Source organism: Rhinatrema bivittatum, chromosome 14 (assembly GCF_901001135.1).
Source record: "Rhinatrema bivittatum chromosome 14, aRhiBiv1.1, whole genome shotgun sequence".
In the NCBI taxonomy this organism is placed as follows: Eukaryota; Metazoa; Chordata; class Amphibia; order Gymnophiona; family Rhinatrematidae; genus Rhinatrema; species Rhinatrema bivittatum.
This window is the reverse complement of record NC_042628.1, coordinates 74,085,128-74,110,632: the sequence shown is the minus strand read 5'-3', so window position 1 is coordinate 74,110,632 and position 25,505 is coordinate 74,085,128. Positions and strand designations below refer to the sequence as shown.

General features: G+C 50.2%; 1 protein-coding gene across 3 annotated transcripts in view; it reads right to left on the bottom strand.

The window, feature by feature from the left end:
• LOC115075864 (retroviral integration site protein Fli-1 homolog) overlaps window positions 1-21,794 on the bottom strand; it is a 60,858-nt gene extending 39,064 nt beyond the window's left edge. For 2 of the 3 annotated variants that reach the window (XM_029576727.1, XM_029576728.1), the window contains exon 1: window positions 21,671-21,794. In XM_029576727.1, the coding sequence (XP_029432587.1) occupies window positions 21,671-21,688 (18 nt within the window). In that variant the 5' untranslated portion in view covers window positions 21,689-21,794. Of the gene's footprint in view, window positions 1-21,232; window positions 21,466-21,670 lie in introns of those variants that run through there. The other variant, XM_029576729.1, reaches the window with a different exon arrangement.
• Window positions 21,795-25,505: the final 3,711 nt, after the last annotated feature.

Sequence of the window (25,505 nt, the reverse complement as noted above, 5' to 3'; positions counted from 1 at the left end):
TGACCCCTGGGAGCTCCAGCAGTATATCAACCCCTGCCACCATTTCAGAGTGCGGATGCTCAAGTTGGATTCCTTCATTGGGTTTTCAGAGTGTTAGGAGGTTCGGTCTTTTGGGGCGACCTTGGAGGTCTTGGTTACTCGTTTGGCTCCATTTTTGGAAAGCTTCCCTGTGAGAGCCTTTGTACCCCCCCCTTCACAGAGGATTTGGGGAGTCCCCATGGAAGGTTAGATCGGGGGGAGGGAAGATTCTGCTGCTCTCTCAGGAGTTGCACTTTTGAATCGGTTTTTCCCGGTGACCATCTCCTCAAGGACGTCTTCCCAACCTTTCTGCCTCTTATCTTGTTTTTCCCCCTTTTGAGTTAGTCTGTTTTTGTTGCTTTGGGGCTGAGTGCCAGGCTAGGCGCCAGGGACCCAGGGAAGAGTCGGAGGAGTGGAGGTTTCATCCGAGCAGAACTGCGCCCTCTGCATCACCAAAGGGAAGGAGTGGAAGGGGTCGTGCAAGAGTTGGTTTTAAGGTTGCCCACTTGGTGCTTCCAGAAGGAGATGTAAGATATTCCAGAAGACTGAAACAGAGCTATGAGAATTGGGACTTGTGCTCGGATTAATATTTTGGGACTAAATTTTAACCATGGGGGAAGAAGTTTCATCTAAATTTGTGACGTGCAAGAAGGATCCATAAATTCAGAGACTTTGTTAGAAGAGTGAGGTCAGAAATGAATTCATCTTTATTCCTTATTGTTCATCAGTTTTATTTGAAACCTAATTGATGTAAATAAACTTCAGTCAATTTATCATCTTTCAGTAAGGCAGCTGGAAGCCACATTGCTTCTCAGTGTGATTACTGGTGCTCTATAGTGTGGAGATTATCAGTGCAGTTTACAGAGAGTGGAAAAGGGGCTGGGCATGTTGATTAGTGCAAAAGGGGCTGAAAGCTCTGCTTACCCCACAGGGAGCCTCGAACTTCAGAAGTAATCTGTCCATGCCGAGCTGGTTGCAGACAGGGACAATTTTATTTCCGTGTGTCCCTGGGGACAGCATCAGGGTTCTGAGCCACCCAAGGGTGGTGGTCGCCTGGAAGGCCTTTCCAGAGGAGGTGGTGAAGGCAAAAATGGTGCAAGATTTCAAAAGGGCATGGGATAAACACTGTGGATCCCTAAAGGCAAGGGGGATGTAGTAAGAGACATGGGAGTAACTTGCTGGTGAGGCGGATACTACCCTTAACCAATAACCCTTCATACTGTACATGCAACTCCATCATTGCTCGCTGCGTCAATGACAGGGGGGGAAGAGGAATTTGGTTTCAGCTAACAACCAACAAGGACATTGAACTGTGCAGTCTGGGAAAATAAATAAGCATGGGGGTAACTTGCTTGATGCAGCGATTACTACCCTTAACCAAAAAGCCTGATACTACACTTCTGATGCAGCTCCAACATTGTCCTGACCGTTGCGATCTGAGTAACGGATAAGTGTGGGAAACTGATAACTGTCAGGCCGATACAGTAAAAGTTGCGGGAGAGCGGGAGCTCGCCTGCTCTCCCGGCGCCTGCACAGGCCTCTCTCCTGTGCCCGCGATTTAGTATCGGCCCACATACAAATGAGGGCCCATGGTAAAAAGAGGCGCTAAGGACAGTAGCGCGTCCCTAGCGCCTCTTTTTGGACAGGAGCGGCGGCTGTCAGCGGGTTTGACAGCCGATGCTCAATTTTGCCGGCGTCTGTTCTCAAACCCACTGACAGCCACGGGTTCGGAAACTGGACACCGGCATTAATTGAGCGTCCGGTTTTCAAGCCGCAGGCCGATTTTAAATTGGTTTTTTTTTTTTCATTTTTAATTATTTTTAACTTTTGGGACCTCCGACTTAATATCGCCATGATATTAAGTGGAGGGTGCACAGAAAAGCAGTAAAAACTGCTTTTACTGTATCGGTGCACTTCCCCGGCGCCGGCCGAAATTAACCCCTACCTTTGGACAGGTGTTAATTTCTGAAAGTAAAATGTGCAGCTTGGCTGCACATTTTGCTTTCTGTATTGCGCGGGAATAATTAATAGAGCCATCAGCGTGCATTTGCATGTTGCGGACGCTATTAGTTTCGGGGGGGTTGGACGCGCGTTTTGGATGCGCTGTTACCCCTTACTGAATAAGGGGTAGAGCTAGCGCGTCGAAAACGTGCGTCCAAACGCGGGGTAACTGCGCTCCACCGGAGTGCACTGTACTGTATCGGCCTGTATGGGAGCTTGCTGGGCAGACTGGATGGGCCGTAAGGTCCTTTTCTGCCGTCATTTCTATGTTTCCATGTTATGTTTCTATATTAAGAATTCTCAAGTTCAAAGGCCACATCCTATTTTCAGTCAATTCCAACTCCAAACTGCCCTGAATTATTTAGTTATCTGCGCTGACTTAACTTGCGCTTCAGAAGCCTCCAGCTTCCTCAGTGCCACTGCTGACGGAGCTGGAGGGGGAATGTGCCTGTTTGCAGAGCTTCCAGAAATCTGTGCCAGCAGACTCACTGAAGGGGTGAAAGAGACAGAGGAACGGGGAAGGCTTCGGAATGAGCCTTCAGTGCTAAAAAGTGTAAAATCCTGCATTTGCAGGGCAAAAACCTATTAGCCACATATTAATTGGAAGGACAAAAGCTGGAACCTGTCCAACAAGAAGGAGATCTAGGAGTAATCATCTCTGATGACATCAAGGCAATCAGTGGAATAAAGCGTAAGTAGAAGTATCGTGAACGGGGAAAAGGAGGGGATATTGCTTCTGTGTAGGTGACTAGTGAGGCCTCCAGCTTGGAAGCCGCACCTCCCTGAAGACATTGAGTAGTTCAGAGGCGGGCTGCCGACATGGTAGAGGGCTTTCAACACGCACGCTACAAAGAGAGGCGTAAGATGCTCCAATAAACTCGCTGGAGAAAAGGAAGAAAAGTGGGGGTAGGAAATGTTTCTCGGGCCTCAGTAAAGTACAGAAAGGTAAACATTTTCCATAGAAAAGGAAGTTCAAGGGCAAGGGATCATGATATGAAGTTGCAGGGAGGAACGATCAGGGAAAGGATGAGAACATTTCTTTTCTGAGAAGGTGGTAGAAGCCTGGAGACCAGGGCTGATGCAAGGGTATTGGGCGCCCTCGTCAACTTTGGTGGTGACAGCTCTGCGCTCTTCGGCTGCCGCTTGGATGGGCTCTTCAGCCACCAGCGGATGGGTCTCTTGGCAGCCCCAGGCCTCAGCTCCTGCAGTGCTCTGTGGTCACTGGTGGGATGGACTTTGCCAGCAGCCCTGGGTTTGGTGCTCTTCTGCTGCTGGCAGGATGGGCTCTCCGTGTTTTTGCCATTCCCCAGCACGTGGCGCTCTATGGAACCACCTAGGTTGCCCAATGAAAGTGCCAGATCTGGGAATAGCCCACCAGCAGAGGAAGTGGCAACCAAAACTTAACAGGATGTAAACCTGCTTGGGACAGAGACCAAGTGCAGTGGTAAGAACATAAGAACATAAGAAGTTGCCATGCTGGGTCAGACCAAGGGTCCATCAAGCCCAGCATCCTGTTTCCAACAGAGGCCGAACCTGGCAAGTACCCAAACACCAAGAAGATCCCATGCTACTGATGCAATTAATAGCAGTGGCTATTCCCTAAGTAAACTTGATTAATAGCCGTTAATGGACTTCTCCTCCAAGAACTTATCCAAACCTTTTTTTACCCAGCTACACCAACCGCACTAACCGTGTCATGACTTTTTATATTCTGCCTTTCAGACACTTCTAAGCAGATTACAAATAGGTAAAGGTGTGTGTGTGTATGAGGAAAAATAAAAAGTAATGGGATAGGTGGCGATGTCCTTTCGTGGATTGCAAACTGGCTAAAAGACAGGAAACAGAGAGTAGGATTAAATGGTCAATTTTCTCAGTGGAAGGGTGTGGGCAGTGGAGTGCCTCAGGGATCTGTATTGGGACCCTTACTTTTCAATATATTTATAAATGATCTGGAAAGAAATACGACGAGTGAGATAATCAAATTTGCAGATGATACAAAATTGTTCAGAGTAGTTAAATCACAAGCAGATTGTGATAAATTGCAGGAAGACCTTCTGAGACTGGAAAATTGGGCATCCAAATGGCAGATGAAATTTAATGTGGATAAGTGCAAGGTGATGCATATAGGGAAAAATAACCCATGCTATAATTACACAATGTTGGGTTCCATATTAGGTGCTACAACCCAAGAAAGAGATCTAGGTGTCTTAGTGGATAACACATTGAAATCGTCGGTACAGTGTGCTGCGGCAGTCAAAAAAGCAAACAGAATGTTGGGAATTATTAGAAAAAGAATGGTGAATAAAAGGGAAAATGTCATAATGCCTCTGTATCGCTCCATGGTGAGACCGCACCTTGAATACTGTGTACAATTCTGGTCGCCGCATCTCAAAAAAGATATAATTGCGATGGAGAAGGTACAGAGAAGGGCAACCAAAATGATAAGGGGAATGGAACAACTCCCCTATGAGGAAAGACTAAAGAGGTTAGGACTTTTCAGCTTGGAGAAGAGACGACTGAGGGGGGATATGATAGAGGTGTTTAAAATCATGAGAGGTCTAGAACGGGTAGATGTGAATCGGTTATTTACTCTTTCGGATAATAGAAAGACTAGGGAGCACTCCATGAAGTTAGCATGTGGCACATTTAAAACTAATCGGAGAAAGTTCTTTTTTACTCAACGCACAATTAAACTCTGGAATTTGTTGCCAGAGGATGTGGTTAGTGCAGTTAGTATAGCTGTGTTTAAAAAAGGATTGGATAAGTTCTTGGAGGAGAAGTCCATTACCTGCTATTAAGTTCACTTAGAGAATAGCCACTGCCATTAGCAATGGTTACATGGAATAGACTTAGTTTTTGGGTACTTGCCAGGTTCTTATGGCCTGGATTGGCCACTGTTGGAAACAGGATGCTGGGCTTGATGGACCCTTGGTCTGACCCAGTATGGCATGTTCTTATGTAGTGTATGTGTGTGTGTGTGTGTGGGGGGGGGCTGGCTAAGCAGGTAGAGGAAATGATGGAGGGGGTTTGTGGAACTTCAGAGGGTCAAAGAGCTGAGAGGGACAGCTCAGCTGTGCTGGGCTTCCAAGGAGGCTGGGATAACCTGCAGAGAGAGAGGGGCCATGGTTATCACCCTGACATGAATGAGCTGGAGGGGAGCAGATGTTTCAGACGGCAGCCTCACCGGTTTTGCTGGCAGGGGTCACTGTTTGGATGATTCCAGAGCTTGGTGATCAGCCCTGGAGGGGACTTGGAAGAACCAAAGACCATCAGGCTTGGAATGGCCTAGCGGAGGAGGAGGAGGTGGTGGTGGTGGTGGTGGTGGCCGGCACTGAAACAGAAGGGAAATGTGCTTGGGACAGGTAGAGAGGAGAGGGGTAGGGGAGGGAGAACTGCCTGCTGCTTTAAATAGGGGAATTCGTATGCTCACTGAGCCAAGGTGGTAGAGAAGCAGAGAGGAGGACAATTGGGCCTTGGCTTCCATCTGTTATTTCTTTTTTTCCTTAAAATAAATCTCTTTTCATCCTATTCTTAGGGATTATATTATACTTTCATCCATAGGGCTGGTTCTAGGGTGCCGATATTTTATTTTGAGGGGGGGACAGCAAAACCCACTGTGTACCCACGTTTAAGTGACAGCGTCACGAGAGAAGGGGGTGGATGCCAAGTAAATGTGGGAGGGGGCGTTGTGCTGGGCAGGGGAAGGTGGGGGGGGGGGGGGGTGTTTAGAGAGAGGATCCTGGCAAGTAGGGGGTGGAGAGAGAGAGAGAGAATGCTGAGCACTGAAAAAGGCAGCAAAGGTATTGGGATGATGAGCTGAGCAGGGAGGGAAGGAGAGAGGGAGGGATGCTGGACAGTGGGGGAGAGAGAGAGGGGATGCTGAGAAATGTGAGAGACAGCAGACTTTAGACCTCATTGGCATGAGAGCGCAGCTGTTGGCGCAGAACCCATTCACATTTTCCATCATTTCTGACTCTAGAACATAGGGCTCTGTGACTCTAGAACTCTCCATCATATCCATACAATCACAGCCCACTACCTTCCCACAGGACTAGAATCATTGAATTTGTTCGTAGGGCTCTCACTTCAAAGCTCTTCCACAAAATGACAGCGCCAACGCCTTACAATCTTCTACGTTTTCACAGCTCCGGTTTGCAATCCTGCCACAAAAGTGCGCCTCCGTGGTCCTGAAATTCTAAAACCCCTTCCTGGCCACAAATACAGCTCTAGGGGGGGCCGATGCAACGCGAGTGCTTGTATTGAGTGCACATCCACCTTTCCTGGGCGCGCAATCCAGCTGTGCACCCCTGGCGCATCCTCGCCGTCGGGCACCCAGCCACGGGTTAGGAAACCAGAGGCTTATAAATGGAGCGTCCGTTTTCCTATCCTGACCACCGTCAAGACCTGTTTTATCCCCTGATGCTGCACTCTGTGGTTCCTCCTACCTAGTATCGTGACGATATTGAGGAGGAGGAACCACAGAAAAGCAGCATTTTCCGCATTTTCTGGAGCTTTGTGGCTTGTCGAGACTTAATTTCAGCTCTGGCACCGGCGTTAACTTTTGTGAGGTAAAACGTATTTTTTGTGCATGGGGGTAATAGCTAATAGCCTCATCAAATTGTAACTTTTTTCTACGCCTGCTCTGTTAGTTGGTTCCCCCCTTGTTCATTGTAAACCGGTTCGATAAGACTTGTCTTGAGCATCGGTATATTAAAAGAACTGAAATAAAATAAATAAATACATGAGAATTTATATGCGATGAGCGCTGTCAGTTACGCGCATTTTGGACGCGCTAATCCCATTATTGCATCGGGAGTTATCCTAGCGCCTCCAAAACTCGCGTACAACCGTGCATCAGGCTGTGCGCTAGGCTGAGCGGATTATACTGCACGGGCCCCGTGAGTTTCAGACCGTTCCCCAAACTTTCAGCCCTTTCACCCGAGAACTCTGCCGCTTCACCGTAGCGGGGAGACTGGAACGCCCCGGTATATGCACGACGTGCGCCCAGAGCCCATCCCCGCCATCGCCGCGCTGCGCCTGACAGCATGCAGGGCATTTCCCTGGGCAGCCTTTCTTGTGCGCCAGGTCACCTTACCGCCTGGTGCTCAGCAAGACGTTATTACCGCCGCGTTCCCTCCCTCTTCCCGGCTTCCAGAGTCCCTCTTGCAGTATCCTGCACCTCAGAGGAGGCTGTGATTGGGTAGCGTGCTGAGAGTCATTACTCCGATGGTTGTGTACCCCTCTCTCCCTTGCTATCTCCGCAGTCCTGCACGACACTGACACGGTTTGTGACTGCTTTTCTAACACAGGGCACAGCAGCAGCAGGACGCCTCGATTCTCAGACAGCACAGGACGGCTTCGACGGCTCAAGAAGAAAGCGTGCATGGGGGTAACTTGCCGGTGAGGCAGTCACTACCCTTGGCAGAAAGCACGGAGATTACTACCCTTAACCAATAAGCCTCGATGCTTTAAATGCAACGGAAACGTTGCTTCCCACGTCAGTGCAAGAGGGAAAAGGCAAACTGAATTCAGACAATAATCAAGAGAGTCCCAGCCTCTGTGGTCTGGGATACCGGATATGCAGGCATAAGAGGAAAAGCACAGGACGGCTTCTACGGCCAAGTCCATAAGCAAAGCCACGTCAAGCAGAGCTGTCTGGATTTTCAAGAGGGCTCCTCACCTTTACTAGCTGAAATGTCTATGGGTATCAGAAGGTTTGGGGGATAACTGCACAGAGCGGCAGTTACTACCTTAAGCTTGCTGGGCAGACTGCATGGGCGTTTGGTCCTTTCCTGCTGTCATTTCTGTGTTTCTGTGGGTGTCAGGAGTTTCGTGGGCCCAACTAACGATTGTAGAAATTAGCCAGAAGCAGGTCCTCTCCTGATGAGCCGATCTCAGCTCTGCTTATGTCCATTCACGGAAGTGCAACTGCGAGAGTGCCCCCTGCAGGAGGGGCAGAGCGGAGCAGTCACAGGCTCCCTGTAGGCGGTGGAAATGCTGTACATGTGTCCCTTTCCTCAGTTAATCCCACCTATAATCTACCTGCTTCTAGTTCTTTCAAATTATGGTCTGGTTAATTTGAATTCAAAGTTTCTTATTTGTTATGTCTGTGTCTTGACTGGACTGCAAGCTCCATGGAGAAGGGGGCCGTCTCATCTGTGTCTCTGTACAGTGCTGTGTGTACATCTGGCAGTGCCGCAGCAATGATCAGCAGCAGCAGTAGTGTATTGTGGCCGGTGGGGGAAGGGACGCAGGGTACAAGAGGGGGAGGGGATAGGCCTGGGTATGTTGTAACCTTAGAGATTCTCCCTCCGATACAATCTGCAGAGCTCTCTCCTCCAGCCTCTCCCTTACCAGAAACTATAAAGGAGAAGTTTCAGCTGAGAGCTGAGCTGCGGCTGCAAGCCTGAGCTCTCGGAGATGTTATCAGCCGTGCAACCTTCTGCAAAACTGCGGTTTCAACCCCCCTCGCTGCTCTCTCTCTAGTTTTCCCCTGCCTCCATCTGTCTCTCTCTTTCTCTCGCACTCTCCATCTGGACCTGGAAAGACAGAGAGAAATCAGATTGAGTGGTCTGCGAGCAGAGAGGGAGCATGCGGAGTCCTCCTGCGTACACCGGGACTTGGTGCTGGAAAAGCAGGATTTATTTATCACCACCTCATCCAGGACCACCCGAAAAAGGCTGCTGCGGTCCTGGTTCTGCCCCATTGCAGGCAGGGAGATGAAGCCCCCACTTTTCTTAGGAAGTTAAATTCTTCCGCTCAGGCCGGTGCCACAATCCCAGTGTGGCTGGGGTTCAGGGCTTTGATCCCCAATATTAGGCAGGCTCTCAGCCTCAGGCCCGTGGTCACTTTGTGACTCAGCTCCTTCCTACATTTGATTTTAGCCGCAAAGGCAGAAAGGGGTCTGGAAGGTGAGATACGCAGACTGCGGGGGGAGGGGGGCTCCCAGAGCTGGAGACTCAGCTCCCTGCATGCAGTGAGCTCAAACCCCGACTGAATCAGCCGGTTTGGGTTGACAACCTTTACGTGTTCTCGTTTTGCAGGACCTCAGCCCGGGTCAGCCCCCTCAGGCCTTCGCATAACGCAGGCAAGGATTTGTAGCTCTGATTATCTCAGGGAAGTCAATGGGGAGAAAATAAAATCAGAACTACGAATCCCTGCATGCAAGAGGTTAAAACCAGGAGCAGAGCAGCCTGTGCGGTCCATGGTGATCCTATCTGGGCTGCTTGAACTGGAGAGGGAAAAGAGCCCGAGGAGGCAGGCAGAGGGTGGGTGAAGTAACAGACAAGCTGTGAGAAGTTGTTTGCTTTGGGCAGGGAGTTGAACAGGAAGCTGGGCAGGAAGCCTGTGGTTGTGAGCGAGAGGCCGGAAGTCTCTGCTGCCTCCTGATAAGGCCACCTGCCTGGAGAAGAGCAACCCAAAGGCCCTTAATCAAAGAAACTTTAAATAACTTTCCCAGCCCTGGAAAGCAGAGAGGCTGGGGATCTGCCCTCCTGTCCCTGTGAGGGGGGGGGCAGAGGCTGGGATTAGAGCCCCCCCCCCTGCAGGCGGGCCTGCCCCAAGATTTAATAAACCACTGCGCACGTTCGCCTTCCCCGCCCCCATACCTCCCGACCCCCCCCTTCAGCTCGTCACTGCCGCGGCCAGGATAAGACCCACTTTATTTCCTGGGAGATAAAGTGATTTGTCCAGAGGTCACACACAGAGGGTCAATGGCAGAGGGAAGGCCTAGTCAAGGGCTCTGACCCTAACCCTTGCCTTTATCCCATCTTCCTTGCCTTATTTATTTATGTAAAAGATTTATGGGCCCCACTCCCCCATGTTCTAGGTGGCTTCCGGGGACTACATTTCCAAAACCCTATACAAATACTACAGTACAGCCAAAAAGCTACCTGTGGTCATAGCTTGCAGGCTTTGCTTTGTACAGATTCAGTCTGTTATTTTTATTAAGGATGCATTAATAGGAATACTGCCTCCTGCCTCTAGATTAACTCATTTTAATAAAGGATAAAGGCTTGTAAACACAAAAACAATATCGATGCTACAAAAAAATTACAAAGGCAGCAAATTGCGTCAGATAAGCATTGACAGCTGTCTGCAGTCTGAAATGTAAGATCCTACGTATGGTAAGAATCTAAATAAAAGATTGTAATTGTTTTTGGAAGATTTTGCTTCATTCCTGCTTCTGGAGTTGCTTCCACAATAAAGCGCCACGTTCTCCTGACTTAGACAAATAATCTTATGGCGAGGCCCGTCAAGAGAGCACTGACCTTCGGATCTTACATTTCTGGCCGGCCGATGTCATTTCAAAGGAAAATTGATACTAGATGGGAGGTCATTATTTAAAGTATTGTGTGTCGCTGTGGAGGGCTTTTAGCACGGGGATATTCTGTTCTTTTGTCAGTTTCAGAAAACATTATGGGCATGGCAATTCTTAGCTTTCCTCCTCTGCGCGTTGTCTTCCATCTGAGAAAGCAGCTCTTCCTACAGCTGTGAGAACCGAATGGCCGAAATCTGACCAGAATCACCCACTGCAGTCGGAGAGGCCTCCAATCATCTACTGACCTGTTTTATGGCTTGCTTGCTTCCTCCTTGGTCTTATTCCTAAGTCTCTTTTCTTTGTCACAATACACCCTTTTTGGAACTAAAAGACTGTATACATTCCCTGGTTTTTAAACATTTCCATGCTGTATTCATGCTTTACATGTATCAGTGTGATGCCTGCATGGGGTTCTGTCGCAGATTCACTCTTCACCTGTCCGTGCTGTATTCCTGCTTTACATATATCAGTGTGATGCCTGCATGCAGGGCCTCTGGTGATGCTCAGGGTGGCAGCACTCCCTGCTTTACTTAAGATTTGTAATAGTGGCAGCACCTGAATAACAGGAGCTACCAAAAACTTGAAACGCTTTTCTCTGCTCTGAAACTGATAGTCAGACTTGAAAGAAAGAGGGCTCTTCATGATTTTGTTTTCACTGTCCCCCCGAATCATTGACAAGAAGACATCTGCTAAATCACTTCATGTCTTCTGCCCCTTCCCATCCTGTATCCATGGGCGTGGACAGGGAAGAGCTCTGGAGCAGCGTTGGCAAAGTACTGCACAAGTGATAAAAGGAAAGAATTAGAGATACAGAAGAGAACTCTAACAGAGGGTTCCCCAGTGGTGGCAGCGTTTTTTCTGGCCTGGTGGCAGCGTTTTTTCTGGCCTGCTGGCAGGAATCGACACATTTTGCTGCTCCAGCCGCTGCTTCTTCTGTTTCCCTGAGAAAATCCTTTTTTTGTGGGAAGTCTTTGATTTTTCTCTGTCAGTTTTGGGAAGTGGGCGTTCCTGATCTCTTTGCACATCCAGTGCGCTCCTGTATTTGAGTGCATCTCTTGCTCTCTCTGCCTTTCCTCTCTGTTCAAAATAAAGCTCTCCGCTGACATACAAAGGCATAAGGACATCGCTGTTGCTCACTGGCTGCCGCTGTCTCCTTCTTTCTTTGTTGCTGAATTATTGAAGATTTGAAACGTTACAAATTATGCTAGAAGATATGGTTCTTTTCCCGATTTTCAGCTTGAAACTTTAGCAATGAGAGACTGTTGGGTGCTGAGCTGGCAGCTCAAGGGTTGCGCTGTGCTCTGCCCTGGAGAGGGTCCCAGGTTGGCAGCGGCTGGAGGGAGAGGGAATCACAGACATCGCGCAAGGCTGACACCTAGTGGCTGTGCTTGGAGCCGGCCCCTGGATACGGACTGTCGCTGCAATGGCTGGATCACAGGATTGTGGGAGAGGACATAAAGAGAAAAATCCCCCTGGGTGGGTGGCACCAGCTGCCAGCTCTGACTCTAAGTGGACTAGAAGTACAGAGAGACAGGAGGAAATGGCTGGGTCAGCCCCAAACTCATTATTCAGGGTTTTGTGTGTCTGAAAAGAGACTTCGGGGGAGGAGCTAGCAGCTCCCTAATGTGCCTCATGTATACAGCACGGACAGCTGCAGCTAAAGAGAGAGTAGCAGCGCTAGACATCCAAAGTATGAATATGGTGCAGACAGCTCCAGAGAGATCTCAGGGTAGAAGACAGCAGCACCCCCCCGACTCTCAAACCACAAATATAGTGGGAGAGTACACGCAACAAGTTGTAATACTGAGTGGAGCTGAAATAATTGTCAATGTTGAATCATTCCTTTTTTTTTAAATTCTTTAAGCTGTAAATGGTCCTGAAACATGGTCACCCATCTTGTGTGACAGGATCAAAGCACACGAGTGTAGATTGAAGAAGACAATCTACACTCGGGTGCACCAGTTCCACGTGTGGTCACTCGTGTGCACCAGTTCCACATGTGGTCACTCGTGTGCACCAGTTCCACGTGTGGTCACTAATAATGCTGCTCCCAGGGTTGTTGTGAGTGCAGAGAGTCAGCATGTACAGCCCTGAACAATGTCTGAAACAAGGAGCGAGAGAACAGCCCACGCAGGTCTGCAACCTGCTGAAAAAACTGGGTAATACAATTATAGAAACGGAGACAAGGGAAGGAGACAGTGGTGTTATTACCCCACGCTGGGTCAGACCAAGGTCCATTGTTCTGTGTCTAACAGTGGCCAGACCGGGTCACAAGTTCCTGGCAGATGAGTGAAGCGAGGCACAAGGTAGGAATAGAAATGGTTGCTAGATGTCAAAACTGACCTGTCTGTAAAAGAATTGAATATCAGTAAAAATGTCGTGAGTGCCTGGGGTCTGTCTCTGGTGCCATGGGCTCGGGCTCTGTGAGCCTCGCACCACTGAAAAGCCAGGGAATGCAGCTCTGGCAGTTGCTGCTTTAATGTTGATTTTCCATGGATCTGGGCCTTGCTGAAAGTTTATAATCCCTCGCGTGTCCTTCACTCCTCGCAAGCGCCATGGCTTGTTCCTTCTATTAAATTGGCCCGATTGGAGCAAACCTGTTCTCAACTGCAGGTCCAGTTTACTAGGATTGCAATTAACATTGCAATGAGTCTTTTAAGAATTTGTTAAAAACCTATCTATTCCAGCTAGCTTTTGATTTCCCCCCTTAACTTTATGATTTTTATTGCTCTTTTAATGTTTTATTTGACTTTTTATGTTCGTAAGGTTGGAAAATGCTTTGAACTGAGTGTAAGCAGTACAGACATCATCGAGATAAATAAATCCAATGAACCAGTAAACATGTCCATAAAAAAGTTGTCAGTAAAAATCTGGCATAGTATCATTAAAAAATTTTTCATGAGTTTGCAACCCTGAAACTGAGGCACAGGGATAAAGTGACTCCTCTCAGGGTCCCACCCAGAGTGACAGAGCTGGGATTAGAACTGAGGCACAGGCATAAAGTGACTCCCCTCAGGTTCCCACACAGAGAGTCAGTGACAGAGCTGGGATTAGAACTGAGGCACAGGCATAAAGTGACTCCCCTCAGGTTCCCACACAGAGAGTCAGTGACAGAGCTGGGATTAGAACTGAGGCACAGGGGGGATAAAGTGACTCACCTCAGCTCCCCCACAGAGAGTCAGTGACAGAGCTGGGATTAGAACTGAGGCACAGGGGGGATAAAGTGACTCCCCTCAGCTCCCCCACAGAGAGTCAGTGACAGAGCTGGGATTAGAACTGAGGCACAGGGGGGATAAAGTGACTCCCCTCAGGCTCCCACACAGAGAGTCAGTGACAGAGCTGGGATTAGAACTGAGGCACAGGGGGGATAAAGTGACTCCCCTCAGGCTCCAACACAGAGAGTCAGTGACAGAGCTGGGATTAGAACTGAGGCACAGGGGGGATAAAGTGACTCCCCTCAGGCTCCCACACAGAGAGTCAGTGACAGAGCTGGGATTAGAACTGAGGCACAGGGGGGATAAAGTGACTCCCCTCATGGTCCCACACAAAGAGTCCGTGACAGAGCTGGGATTAGAACTGAGGCACAGGGGAGATAAAGTGACTCACCTCAGCTCCCCCACAGAGAGTCAGTGACAGAGCTGGGATTAGAACTAAGGCACAGGGGGGATAAAGTGACTCCCCTCAGCTCCCCCACAGAGAGTCAGTGACAGAGCTGGGATTAGAACTGAGGCACAGGGGGGATAAAGTGACTCCCCTCAGGCTCCCACACAGAGAGTCAGTGACAGAGCTGGGATTAGAACTGAGGCACAGGGGGGATAAAGTGACTCCCCTCATGGTCCCACACAAAGAGTCCGTGACAGAGCTGGGATTAGAACTGAGGCACAGGGGAGATAAAGTGACTCACCTCATCTCCCCCACAGAGAGTCAGTGACAGAGCTGGGATTAGAACTGAGGCACAGGGGGGATAAAGTGACTCCCCTCAGCTCCCCCACAGAGAGTCAGTGACAGAGCTGGGATTAGAACTGAGGCACAGGGGGGATAAAGTGACTCCCCTCAGGCTCCCACACAGAGAGTCAGTGACAGAGCTGGGATTAGAACTGAGGCACAGGGGGGATAAAGTGACTCCCCTCAGGCTCCAACACAGAGAGTCAGTGACAGAGCTGGGATTAGAACTGAGGCACAGGGGGATAAAGTGACTCCCCTCAGGCTCCCACACAGAGAGTCAGTGACAGAGCTGGGATTAGAACTGAGGCACAGGGGGGATAAAGTGACTCCCCTCAGGCTCCCCCACAGAGAGTCAGTGACAGAGCTGGGATTAGAACTAAGGCACAGGGCGGATAAAGTGACTCCCCTCAGGCTCCCACACAGAGAGTCAGTGACAGAGCTGGGATTAGAACTGAGGCACAGGGGGGATAAAGTGACTCCCCTCAGGCTCCAACACAGAGAGTCAGTGATAGAGCTGGGATTAGAACTGAGGCACAGGTGGGATAAAGTGACTCCCCTCAGCTCCCCCACAGAGAGTCAGTGACAGAGCTGGGATTAGAACTGAGGCACAGGGGGGATAAAGTGACTCCCCTCAGGCTCCCACACAGAGAGTCAGTGACAGAGCTGGGATTAGAACTGAGGCACAGGTGGGATAAAGTGACTCCCCTCAGGCTCCCACACAGAGAGTCAGTGACAGAGCTGGGATTAGAACTGAGGCACAGGGGGGATAAAGTGACTCCCCTCAGGCTCACCCACAGAGAGTCAGTGACAGAGCTGGGATTAGAACTAAGGCACAGGGCGGATAAAGTGACTCCCCTCAGGCTCCCACACAGAGAGTCAGTGACAGAGCTGGGATTAGAACTGAGGCACAGGGGGGATAAAGTGACTTCCCTCAGGCTCCAACACAGAGAGTCAGTGACAGAGCTGGGATTAGAACTGAGGCACAGGGGGGATAAAGTGACTCCCCTCAGGCTCCAACACAGAGAGTCAGTGACAGAGCTGGGATTAGAACTGAAGCACAGGGGGGATAAAGTGACTCCCCTCAGCTCCCCCACAGAGAGTCAGTGACAGAGCTGGGATTAGAACTGAGGCACAGGGGGGATAAAGTGACCCCTCAGGCTCCCACACAGAGAGTCAGTGACAGAGCTGGGATTAGAACTGAGGCACAGGGGGGATAAAGTGACTCCCCTCAGGCTCCAACACAGAGAGTCAGTGACAGAGCTGGGATTAGAACTGAAGCACAGGGGGGATAAAGTGACTCCCCTCAGCTCCCCCACAGAGAGTCAGTGACAGAGCTGGGATTAGAACTGAGGCACAGGGGGGATAAAGTGACTCCCCTCAGGCTCCAACACAGTCAGTGACAGAGCTGGGATTAGAACTGAGGCACAGGGGGGATAAAGTGACTCCCTTCAGGCTCCCACACAGAGAGTCAGTGACAGAGCTGGGATTAGAACTGAGGCACAGGGGGGATAAAGTGACTCCCCTCAGGCTCCCCCACAGAGAGTCAGTGACAGAGCTGGGATTAGAACTAAGGCACATGGCGGATAAAGTGACTCCCCTCAGGCTCCCCCACAGAGAGTCAGTGACAGAGCTGGGATTAGAACTGAGGCACAGGGGGGTAAAGTGACTCCCCCCAAGGTCAGAGACAGAGAGTCAGAGCCAGAGCTGGGATTAGAACTGAGTCAGGGCAGATAAAGAGACTCCCCCAGTGACAGAGAGAGTCGGTGCCAGAGCTGGGATTAGAACTGAGGCATGGGCAGATAAAGAGACTCCCCCAGTGACAGAGAGAGTCGGTGCCAGAGCTGGGATTAGAACTGAGGCACGGGCAGATTAAGAGACTCCCCCAGTGACAGAGAGAGTCAGTGACAGAGCTGGGATTAGAACTGAGGCACAGGCAGATAAAGAGACTCCCCCCAGTGACAGCAGAGAGTCAGTGACAGAGCTGGGATTAGAACTGAGGCACGGGCAGATAAAGAGACTCCCCCAGTAACAGAGAGAGTCGGTGCCAGATCTGGGATTAGAACTGAGGCACAGGGGGGTAAAGTGACTCCCCCCAGTGACAGAGAGAGTCAGTACCAGAGCTGGGATTAGAACTGAGGCCCGGGCAGATAAAGAGACTCCCCCAGTGACAGAGAGAGTCAGTGCCAGAGCTGGGATTAGAACTGAGGCACGGGCAGATAAAGAGACTCCCCCAGTGACAGCAGAGAGTCAGTGACAGAGCTGGAATTAGAACTTAGGCAGGGCAGATAAAGAGACTCCCCCAGTAACAGAGAGAGTCTGTGCCAGAGCTGGGATTAGAACTGAGGCACGGGCAGATAAAGAGACTCCCCCAGTAACAGAGAGAGTCGGTGCCAGAGCTGGGATTAGAACTGAGGCACGGGCAGATAAAGAGACTCCCCCCAGTGACAGCAGAGTGTCAGTGACAGAGCTGGGATTAGAACTGAGGCACGGGCAGATAAAGAGACTCTCCCAGTGACAGAGAGAGTCAGTGACAGAGCTGGGATTAGAACTGAGGCACGGGCAGATAAAGAGACTCACCTCAGGCTCTCCCACAGAGAGTCAGTGACAGAGCTGGGATTAGAACTGAGGCACGGGCAGATAAAGAGACTCCCCCCAGTGACAGCAGAGAGTCAGTGACAGAGCTGGGATTAGAACTGAGGCACGGGCAGATAAAGAGACTCCCCCAGTGACAGAGAGAGTCGGTGCCAGAGCTGGGATTAGAATTGAGGCACGGGCAGATAAAGAGACTCCCCCAGTGACAGAGAGAGTCGGTGCCAGAGCTGGGATTAGAACTGAGGCACGGGCAGATAAAGAGACTCCCCCAGTGACAGAGAGAGTCGGTGCCAGAGCTGGGATTAGAACTGAGGCACAGGCAGATAAAGAGACTCCCCCAGTGACAGAGAGAGTCGGTGACAGAGCTGGGATTAGAACTGAGGCACGGGCAGATAAAGAGACTCCCTTAGTGACAGAGAGAGTCGGTGCCAGAGCTGGGATTAGAACTGAGGCACGGGCAGATAAAGAGACTCCCCCAGTGATAGAGAGAGTCAGTGACAGAGCTGGGATTAGAACTGAGGCACGGGCAGATAAAGAGACTCCCTTAGTGGCAGAGAGAGTCGGTGCCAGAGCTGGGATTAGAACTGAGGCACGGGCAGATAAAGAGACTCCCCCAGTGACAGAGAGAGTCGGTGCCAGAGCTGGGATTAGAATTGAGGCACGGGCAGATAAAGAGACTCCCCCAGTGACAGAGAGAGTCGGTGCCAGAGCTGGGATTAGAACTGAGGCACGGGCAGATAAGGAGACTCCCCCAGTGACAGAGAGAGTCGGTGCCAGAGCTGGGATTAGAACTGAGGCACAGGCAGATAAAGAGACTCCCCCAGTGACAGAGAGAGTCGGTGACAGAGCTGGGATTAGAACTGAGGCACGGGCAGATAAAGAGACTCCCTTAGTGACAGAGAGAGTCGGTGCCAGAGCTGGGATTAGAACTGAGGCACGGGCAGATAAAGAGACTCCCCCAGTGACAGAGAGAGTCAGTGACAGAGCTGGGATTAGAACTGAGGCACGGGCAGATAAAGAGACTCCCTTAGTGGCAGAGAGAGTCGGTGCCAGAGCTGGGATTAGAACTGAGGCACGGGCAGATAAAGAGACTCCCCCAGTGACAGCAGAGAGTCTTGAAAGTAGCCCAGGATGTCAGTGCTCTAAGCATTAGCTCGGAGCTCCTCCCTAAGCATTCGCTGTCTAAAAAACAAATCAGCCGTGTGATGACGTGAAATCCTGCACATACCCGTTTCCTCTCTAAGTAAAGTGAATGTAGGTAGACTTTGACTTTTTCTTAGACATGTAAAGTCTGAGGGTCAGCAGATTCTTTTGCTCTCTTCTATTTCATTCTATTATAGCACCTTTCTTCCCCCTAAAAAGGTGAGCTAAAGTGGTTTTCATCACAAAGCAAACACAATACAATACATTAAAAGAGCACCCAAGCTGCATCTGTCCACACAGTAAAATACTGGGACGCAGGGAATGCATTTATGCCACTCAACTGTGCACCAGATAAAAGTGCGGTCATGCAGAGAGCTCTTAAACCAATCCGAAAATCCCCATCAGAGAATGGAGCGAGGGAGGGTTTGGTAAAGCTGCTGCTTCGTAGTACATTGCGTGTTAGTGTGGCTTAAGTGCTCCCTGATGCCTCCTAAGTGTATCCAGAGCACGCAGACACCTGTAACAATATTGCATTTAATAAAACTCTCCTTCTGTACTTGGAGAGAGAAGAGTAATAGCCAGAAGCGGGAAGTTCTATGGCTTCAGTATGCCCTGTTGCTTGGGGTTGTGTTTCCAGGTGTGACTTGTGTTACCCTTTACCCTGAGGTCTCTCGGCAGTCGCCGCTGGGTTTTGTTTTACCGCTCCTGTTTTTGCTTTGCATTGTGAGGGGCGGCGTTCAGTGGCGTTGGGCTTGTGTTGCGAGGTCCCTGTGCGGCCTGTGGTTCCTTGTGTGCAGTGTTGGGTTGCTTTGCTGTTGTGTTGTGTTGTGGTGTTCTTATCTCCTGTGCCGTAGGCACTGTAACACTTAGTCACGCGACCTGCGGTGGGGTCTTACATTCCATCACACCTTGCGGAGCTGTGTAACACAGGCCTGTGGGTCCTTGTGTGCAGTGTTGGGTTGCTTTGCTGTTGTGTTGTGGTGTTCTTATCTCCTGCGCCGTAGGCACTGTAACACTTAGTCACGCGACCTGCGGTGGGGGTCTTACATTCCATCACACCTTGCGGAGCTGTGTAACACAGGCCTGTGGTTCCTTGTGTGCAGTGTTGGGTTGCTTTGCTGTTGTGTTGTGTTGTGGTGTTCTTATCTCCCTGCGCCGTAGGCACTGTAACACTTAGTCACGCGACCTGCGGTGGGGTCTTACATTCCATCACACCTTGCGGAGCTGTGTAACACAGGCCTGTGGTTCCTTGTGTGCAGTGTTGGGTTGCTTTGCTGTTGTGTTGTGTTGTGTTGTGGTGTTCTTATCTCCTGCGCCGTAGGCACTGTAACACTTAGTCACGCGACCTGCGGTGGGGGTCTTACATTCCATCACACCTTGCGGAGCTGTGTTACACAGGCCTGTGGTTCCTTGTGTGCAGTGTTGGGTTGCTTTGCTGTTGTGTTGTGTTGTGTTGTGGTGTTCTTATCTCCTGCGCCGTAGGCACTGTAACACTTAGTCACGTGACCTGCGGTGGGGTCTTACATTCCATCACACCTTGCGGAGCTGTGTAACACAGGCCTGTGGTTCCTTGTGTGCAGTGTTGGGTTGCTTTGCTGTTGTGTTGTGTTGTTCTTATCTCCTGCGCCGTAGGCACTGTAACACTTAGTCACGTGACCTGTGGTGGGGTCTTACATTCCATCACACCTTGCGAAGCTGTGTAACACAGGCCTGTGGTTCCTTGTGTGCAGTGTTGGGTTGCTTTGCTGTTGTGTTGTGTTGTGGTGTTCTTATCTCCTGCGCCGTAGGCACTGTAACACTTAGTCACGCGACCTGCGGTGGGGTCTTACATTCCATCACACCTTGCGGAGCTGTGTAACACAGGCCATGTGGGGTGTGCTCCTCTGTTGTGTGCATTGTAGTGTCTGTAATTGTGTACAGCCCACAAAAAGCCTCCTGATGCGGGACCCCAAAAATATTCAGCATCCCACACTTCCACCCATTTTCTGCAAACTCCATTTGCTTTCTTTTTCAGGGTTTTTGCTTTTTTTTGTCCCTTCATTTTTTTTCCGAAGGCAGATTTACAATTCTGAACGTTAATTTTGTGAACTGCTGGGATCTTAATAGGGAACGAGGGAACATAAAACGTCTCAGTATCCACGTCGCGGGCCTGAGCCCGTTAAAGCTTTCTCCCCATTGGGAGGAAAGCCTCGGTGGATCCAGCCCTGCGTTTTACATTACAGAAAGTGGAAAAAAAAAAAAGTTTTTTTGTAGTCGGAAATTTCTATTCACGTTTGAAATGATTAAATAAAAAATCTTCAAAATAATAATAAAAACGGCTGGCAACTTAATTACATTATTCATAGTACGATTTAAGAAACATTAGATTACTGTTAGCTACTAAATCAATGCATTAAAATAGTATAAAAGGATTGGAATTATACATTTGTGCATTTTTTAGTTGCTAAAATGCAAAGTAACAGAGTTTAAGAGAGAGTTCCTGCCATTAGGGCTGCAGAAAGGTGAAGAAGGGAGGATTTGAAAGGGTAGATTAATAAAAAAAAAAAAAAAAAAAAAAAGGCAAGTCAGAGGCTGCAGATTTGCGGGGCACAGTTTTGCTGATTTTCTTAAACGAGTTTAGAGGTTCCAGGTGCACAGACCTTTAAGGTTATTCCTGTAGCTGTCGCTTCATTTTTGGTCGCTAAAAGGCGAAGTTCTGTCCTGCAGACGCTGCATTTTAGAGTTAAAGCGGTTACAGTTTGCCCCGATTTATTCAAGAAGCGCATTAAAATGAGGTCCCAATCGCACAGAGACGATGAGAAAGAAAGAACAGATGGAAAAGAGAGACAAAAAAATAATAAAAAAGGAAGCAAGAGATCCTCCTGAAAGAAGGAAGAGATCACGTTTATCGGGTGAAAGATCCCCAAGATTTGTTGCTACGTTGGGGGACCCTAAACTTGTTCCCAGAGCGTTCGTAACCCTTGAAAATAAGGTCAAGGCGTCCACGTCTTCCACAGAGAGCCCGGCTTTGGGAATTTCTCAGGCGCGGGAAGGGCAGAACCTGTGCGGCCCAAGCTCCCAAGCCCAGCTCATCGTCGCGGTCGCCGGGCTGGAGAGGGAGAAGCGGCAACCCTGGGACGAAGAGCATGGACGCGTGATAAAATGTCGTCCACCACCCCTAGAGAAATCAAGCAAAAAAAAAATCAACCCAAGTGAAGAAGAGCGGGGACTGACCTGCTGGAATCAGAGCTCAAGCTGCCGTCGTGTGTCCGAATCCGAAATCCCGTAAAATCCCCCGGCACCCGGCGGCGCCGCTGCCACCCAAGGGTGCGGGGGGCCCGAGGCATCCTGTCCTGGGCAGAAAAGCTGCTGAAAAGCCTGGCACCATGTCCTGTCCTCTCCCTCTGCGTTCAGGGACACTATTAAAGCTTCTTTATCTGAGAGCCCCTGTGGTTGGTTTCGTGTGTTATTTAAGCACAGGCTCGAACAACCACCAACGGGAAGGAAGAGGAAATTTTGTACCAGAAGGAAAGAGCGGGGGCCCTGGTATTACCGCCCCATTTCTAGCTGCTGGGTGTGAGAAGCAGCAGGAGCAGGAGGAGGAGGAGGAGGAGGAGGTGAGCAGAAGCTCCCCGGGGGGGGGGGTCAGGGTCAAGGGCGCTCGGGCCTTACCTTGATGGTGCAATCCATCTCACCTTCCGAAGCCCCCTGGGCTTTCCTCACAGGCTCCTCACAGGTCCCAGGCCACCCCCATGGGCGACCAGAGCGTGCACTTGCTGTCAGGTTCTGCACATCAGGGCCGGATGCAGACTTGTGTGTGTGTTTTTTTTTTTTTCTCTCTCTCTCTCTAACTCTAAATTTGGGAAGTGAAGTCACAAAAACCACTGAGGCTGGTTTCCTATTGGTGTAACCGAGTTGCAGTTTTGAAACTCAAGTTTGTTTTTTTTTCTCTCTAATCTATTCGGGGGCCGATGTAACTTGGCGCAGGTTTTGACTCCTGTCTGAGCCCTCGTTTTTCTGCGGTATGTTCAATCTGGTATTTAACAGGGGTTTTAGCTCCTAAATAATGAGCAGTTAAATAGGAGGAAAAACCAGTACAAAAATTAGCACATCCCAGCAATAGAAGGACTAGGGGACATTCCATGAAGTTAGCAAGTAGCACATTTAAGACTAATCTGAGAAAATTCTTTTTCACTCAACGCACAATAAAGCTCTGGAATTTGTTGCCAGAGGATGTGGTTAGTGCAGTTAGTGTAGCTGGGTTCAAAAAAGGGTTGGATAAGTTCTTGGAGGAGAAGTCCATTAACTGCTATTAATCAAGTTTACTTAGGGAATAGCCACTGCTATTAATTGCATCAGTAGCATGGGATCTTCTTAGTGTTTGGGTAATTGCCAGGTTCTTGTGGCCTGGTTTGGCCTCTGTTGGAAACAGGATGCTGGGCTTGATGGACCCTTGGTCTGACCCAGCATGGCAAGTTCTTATGTTCTGATGCGGTAAAAGGCAAACAGCTTAAATCCCATTTTCTTAGCTGCTGGGTCGGAGCAGGAGGGAGCTCACATCTCTGGTGACCGTGCTGTGCTCTTGCTGTGTGCAGCTGCTTCTACCACACTGGGCACAGCAAGAGCATAAATCTGGCCACCAGAAATGTGAGTTTACTGCACCCTGCACCCAGGATTTTACTTTCCGATGCTCTCGGGGAGGGCGCACCCTGACTGTGCCCGTTGTTGGGCTGGAAGTGCCCACCCGTGAAAGCTTGTGCTGCAGCTTCCTTCCCCAGAGAGCTTACACTTTGATTTTCCTTGCCATTGCTTTCCAGAATAGCCTTGGATGTGAGACTGTGCCCAAAAGATTAGGATGCGTCGCCCCAGTCTTGCCTGCAGTGCCATTTTGGCAAGAGAGGGCAAGGACAATTTTAAATGTAAACTTAGGCACCTAAAGTTAGCTGAAGAAAGTGTAAACTCTCTGGGGTGGGCCACAGTCAGGCTTTAGTCAGTGCCAAAGTGCATAGTGTTCAGCTGAAAGTGCCTGCCCCAGAGAGTTTGCTTTGTTTAGCAGTTGGGTGCCTTCCCCAGAGAGCTTATGCTGGAAATGTATCTGCTTCCTTAGTCTGGGGGGGAGGAAACTCTCACATTTCAGTGGCCAGGGTTTTCCTGCATTGTGCCGGCCGAGGCAATTTCACTTGCCCCAGCCATAAACACACCCACACACCCATATACCCCACCACTCACCCCCCACCACTCTTATATTGCCCCCACGTGTAGTATTGCCCCCCTCCCCTCTCACAGTCGCCCTGCGTGCTAGGTTGGCTCTGTGCATCTTGACCTGGGCGCAGTCTCCCATGCGAGGCTGATGTAATAAAAACCTGAGTTGCATTTTAGCCTGGGTTTTATTTAATGCCTGCAGTAGAAAGCAGGATGCAGTCAGCTAACGGGATATAAACCATGCAGGAATGAAAAAAAAGTTCATTAAAAAAACAGGAAACCTTCCCTCATTAAAACGTAAGTTAACCCGAAAAGCCGCACGAATGCAGAAAAGTGCTTTAATACAGGAATAGGGAGGGGGTGGGACCCAAAAAAGGCCTGGCCTGCGAGATTGGTGCTCTGCATCCTGACTTGGGGGGCACAATCCCGCCTGCTTGGCCATTTGGGCAAGGCCTGCCTCTCGCTATTTATTTATTTAGATTTTTAGGTTCCGCTTTTCACACTTTTCTCAGCACTTTCAGAGCGGATTACATTCTGGTAGTTAAATCAAAGGGTAAGCCCTCTTGGGTAGGCACCTACAGTCGAACGGTAAACCCTTTGAGGCTGTGCATCCTGACGTGCACAAAACAGTGTGAACTGGCTGTGCGTGCCCTCCCCGGAGAGCTTACCCTTTCATCTCATGTAGTGTGCCACGCCAACGTGGCCTTGCATGCGAGATTGTGCCCAAGTAAAGATGTGCAGTGCAAGGCCATGGTGCCGCAGTGCCAGTGCATAACGCTCAGCTGCAGGTGCCTTGCCCTGCCACAAGGGGGTGGGCGCCTAATCAGGAGCAGCACTGGTACTGTGCCACAGTGGCCTTGCATGCGAGGTCGGCACTGTGCATCCTAACTTGGGCACAATCTGACATGCAGGGCCACTTTTGTAAGGGGTGAGAAGGGAAGAGGGACATTGAGTGAGAGGGGAGGAAAGGTGGAGGGGGGAGGGGGGAGGGGGGGAAAAGAAAGAGGGTAGGGGAAAGGGAAGCAAGTTTGCCTGAAGGGGTTGATGGTGCGTGTCGGGGTGGGTGGGGGCATTTGAAATTGCTGGAAATGTAACTTCTGGGTCTCGGGTGGGGTCACTTACGTCTCTGTTATTCTATTGCCGTGTGCATGTGGTCGTGTCCAGCTGCTTCTACCACTCTGGGCACGGCGATAGAAAAGGAACGGCTCTCCCCAGTAACGTGACTTTACTGCACCTCAGTCCACGGAAGGAGGGAAATGCCAGCGTAAGCTCTCCAGGGCTGGGCAAAGCATAAGCTCTCCGGAGCAGGCACCTTCAGCTGAAGGACATGCACTTCGGCACTGTTTGCATCCCAGCTTTGGGATATAGTGTGCCCATCTTGGAAAGCTTACACTGGAAACGTGACCGCTTCCTGGATCTGAGGTGGGACCACACTGGGCACCAGAAATGTGGTTTTTCTCCACCATGGAGTTACATTTCCAGCAAGCACCAGTTACAGGTTTTCTGGCTTTCCCTGGATATGTGAATAGCGCATGCCCGGTGCCACGGTGCTGACTGCTCAGTTGCTGGTGCCTTGCTCAGAAAGCTTGCACAAGATGTAGGGGCCTGAGCATGCGGTTTGCTTTTACTTCACGTTCCCTGACAAAACGGCCTTGGCTGTAAGCACTGGGTGCCCAGCTCTGATCTCCCATGCAGCGCCGTTTTGGCAAGGACTGGGCAAATAAAACCTAACGGGCGAATTTTAAATCCCCCCTCCCCCCCCCGTGCGTCAAATCCGGGGGTTATGCGTGCGGCGGGGCCTTGCACGCCGCGTGCATTTTAGGAGGGACCCGGCTGTTGTGCGCGTAACCCTTGTTACGCGCACAACAGCCGGGCCTCGCAAAAGTCCGGGGGCCATTTGCCGCTGTGCCGGGAGATTGCGTGCCGGCAGGTCAGGCCCTGAAGTAAGTTGTGAAATAAAAAGAAAACAAGGAGAAAGCTAGGAATTAGGGGTCGGGGAGGAGAGGAGAGGAGAGGGAAGGGGAAGGGAGGCTAGGGTAGAGGGAAGGGAAGGCCGGGATGCGTCACCACGCGCAACTAGCAAAAGTCTACACCCCCCCCTTGCGCGTGCTGCACACACGGATTACAAAATCCAGCTCGCATGTGCGCCCGGCCCGTTGATTTTATAACACGCTGGAAACTAAACTCCTAGGTCTGAGGTGCAGTAAACTCACATTTCTGCTGGCCAACCTTACTCTCTGTGTTCAGTATGGTAGAAGCAGCCAGACACTACCACACTGGGCACAGCAATAATATAATGTGGCAA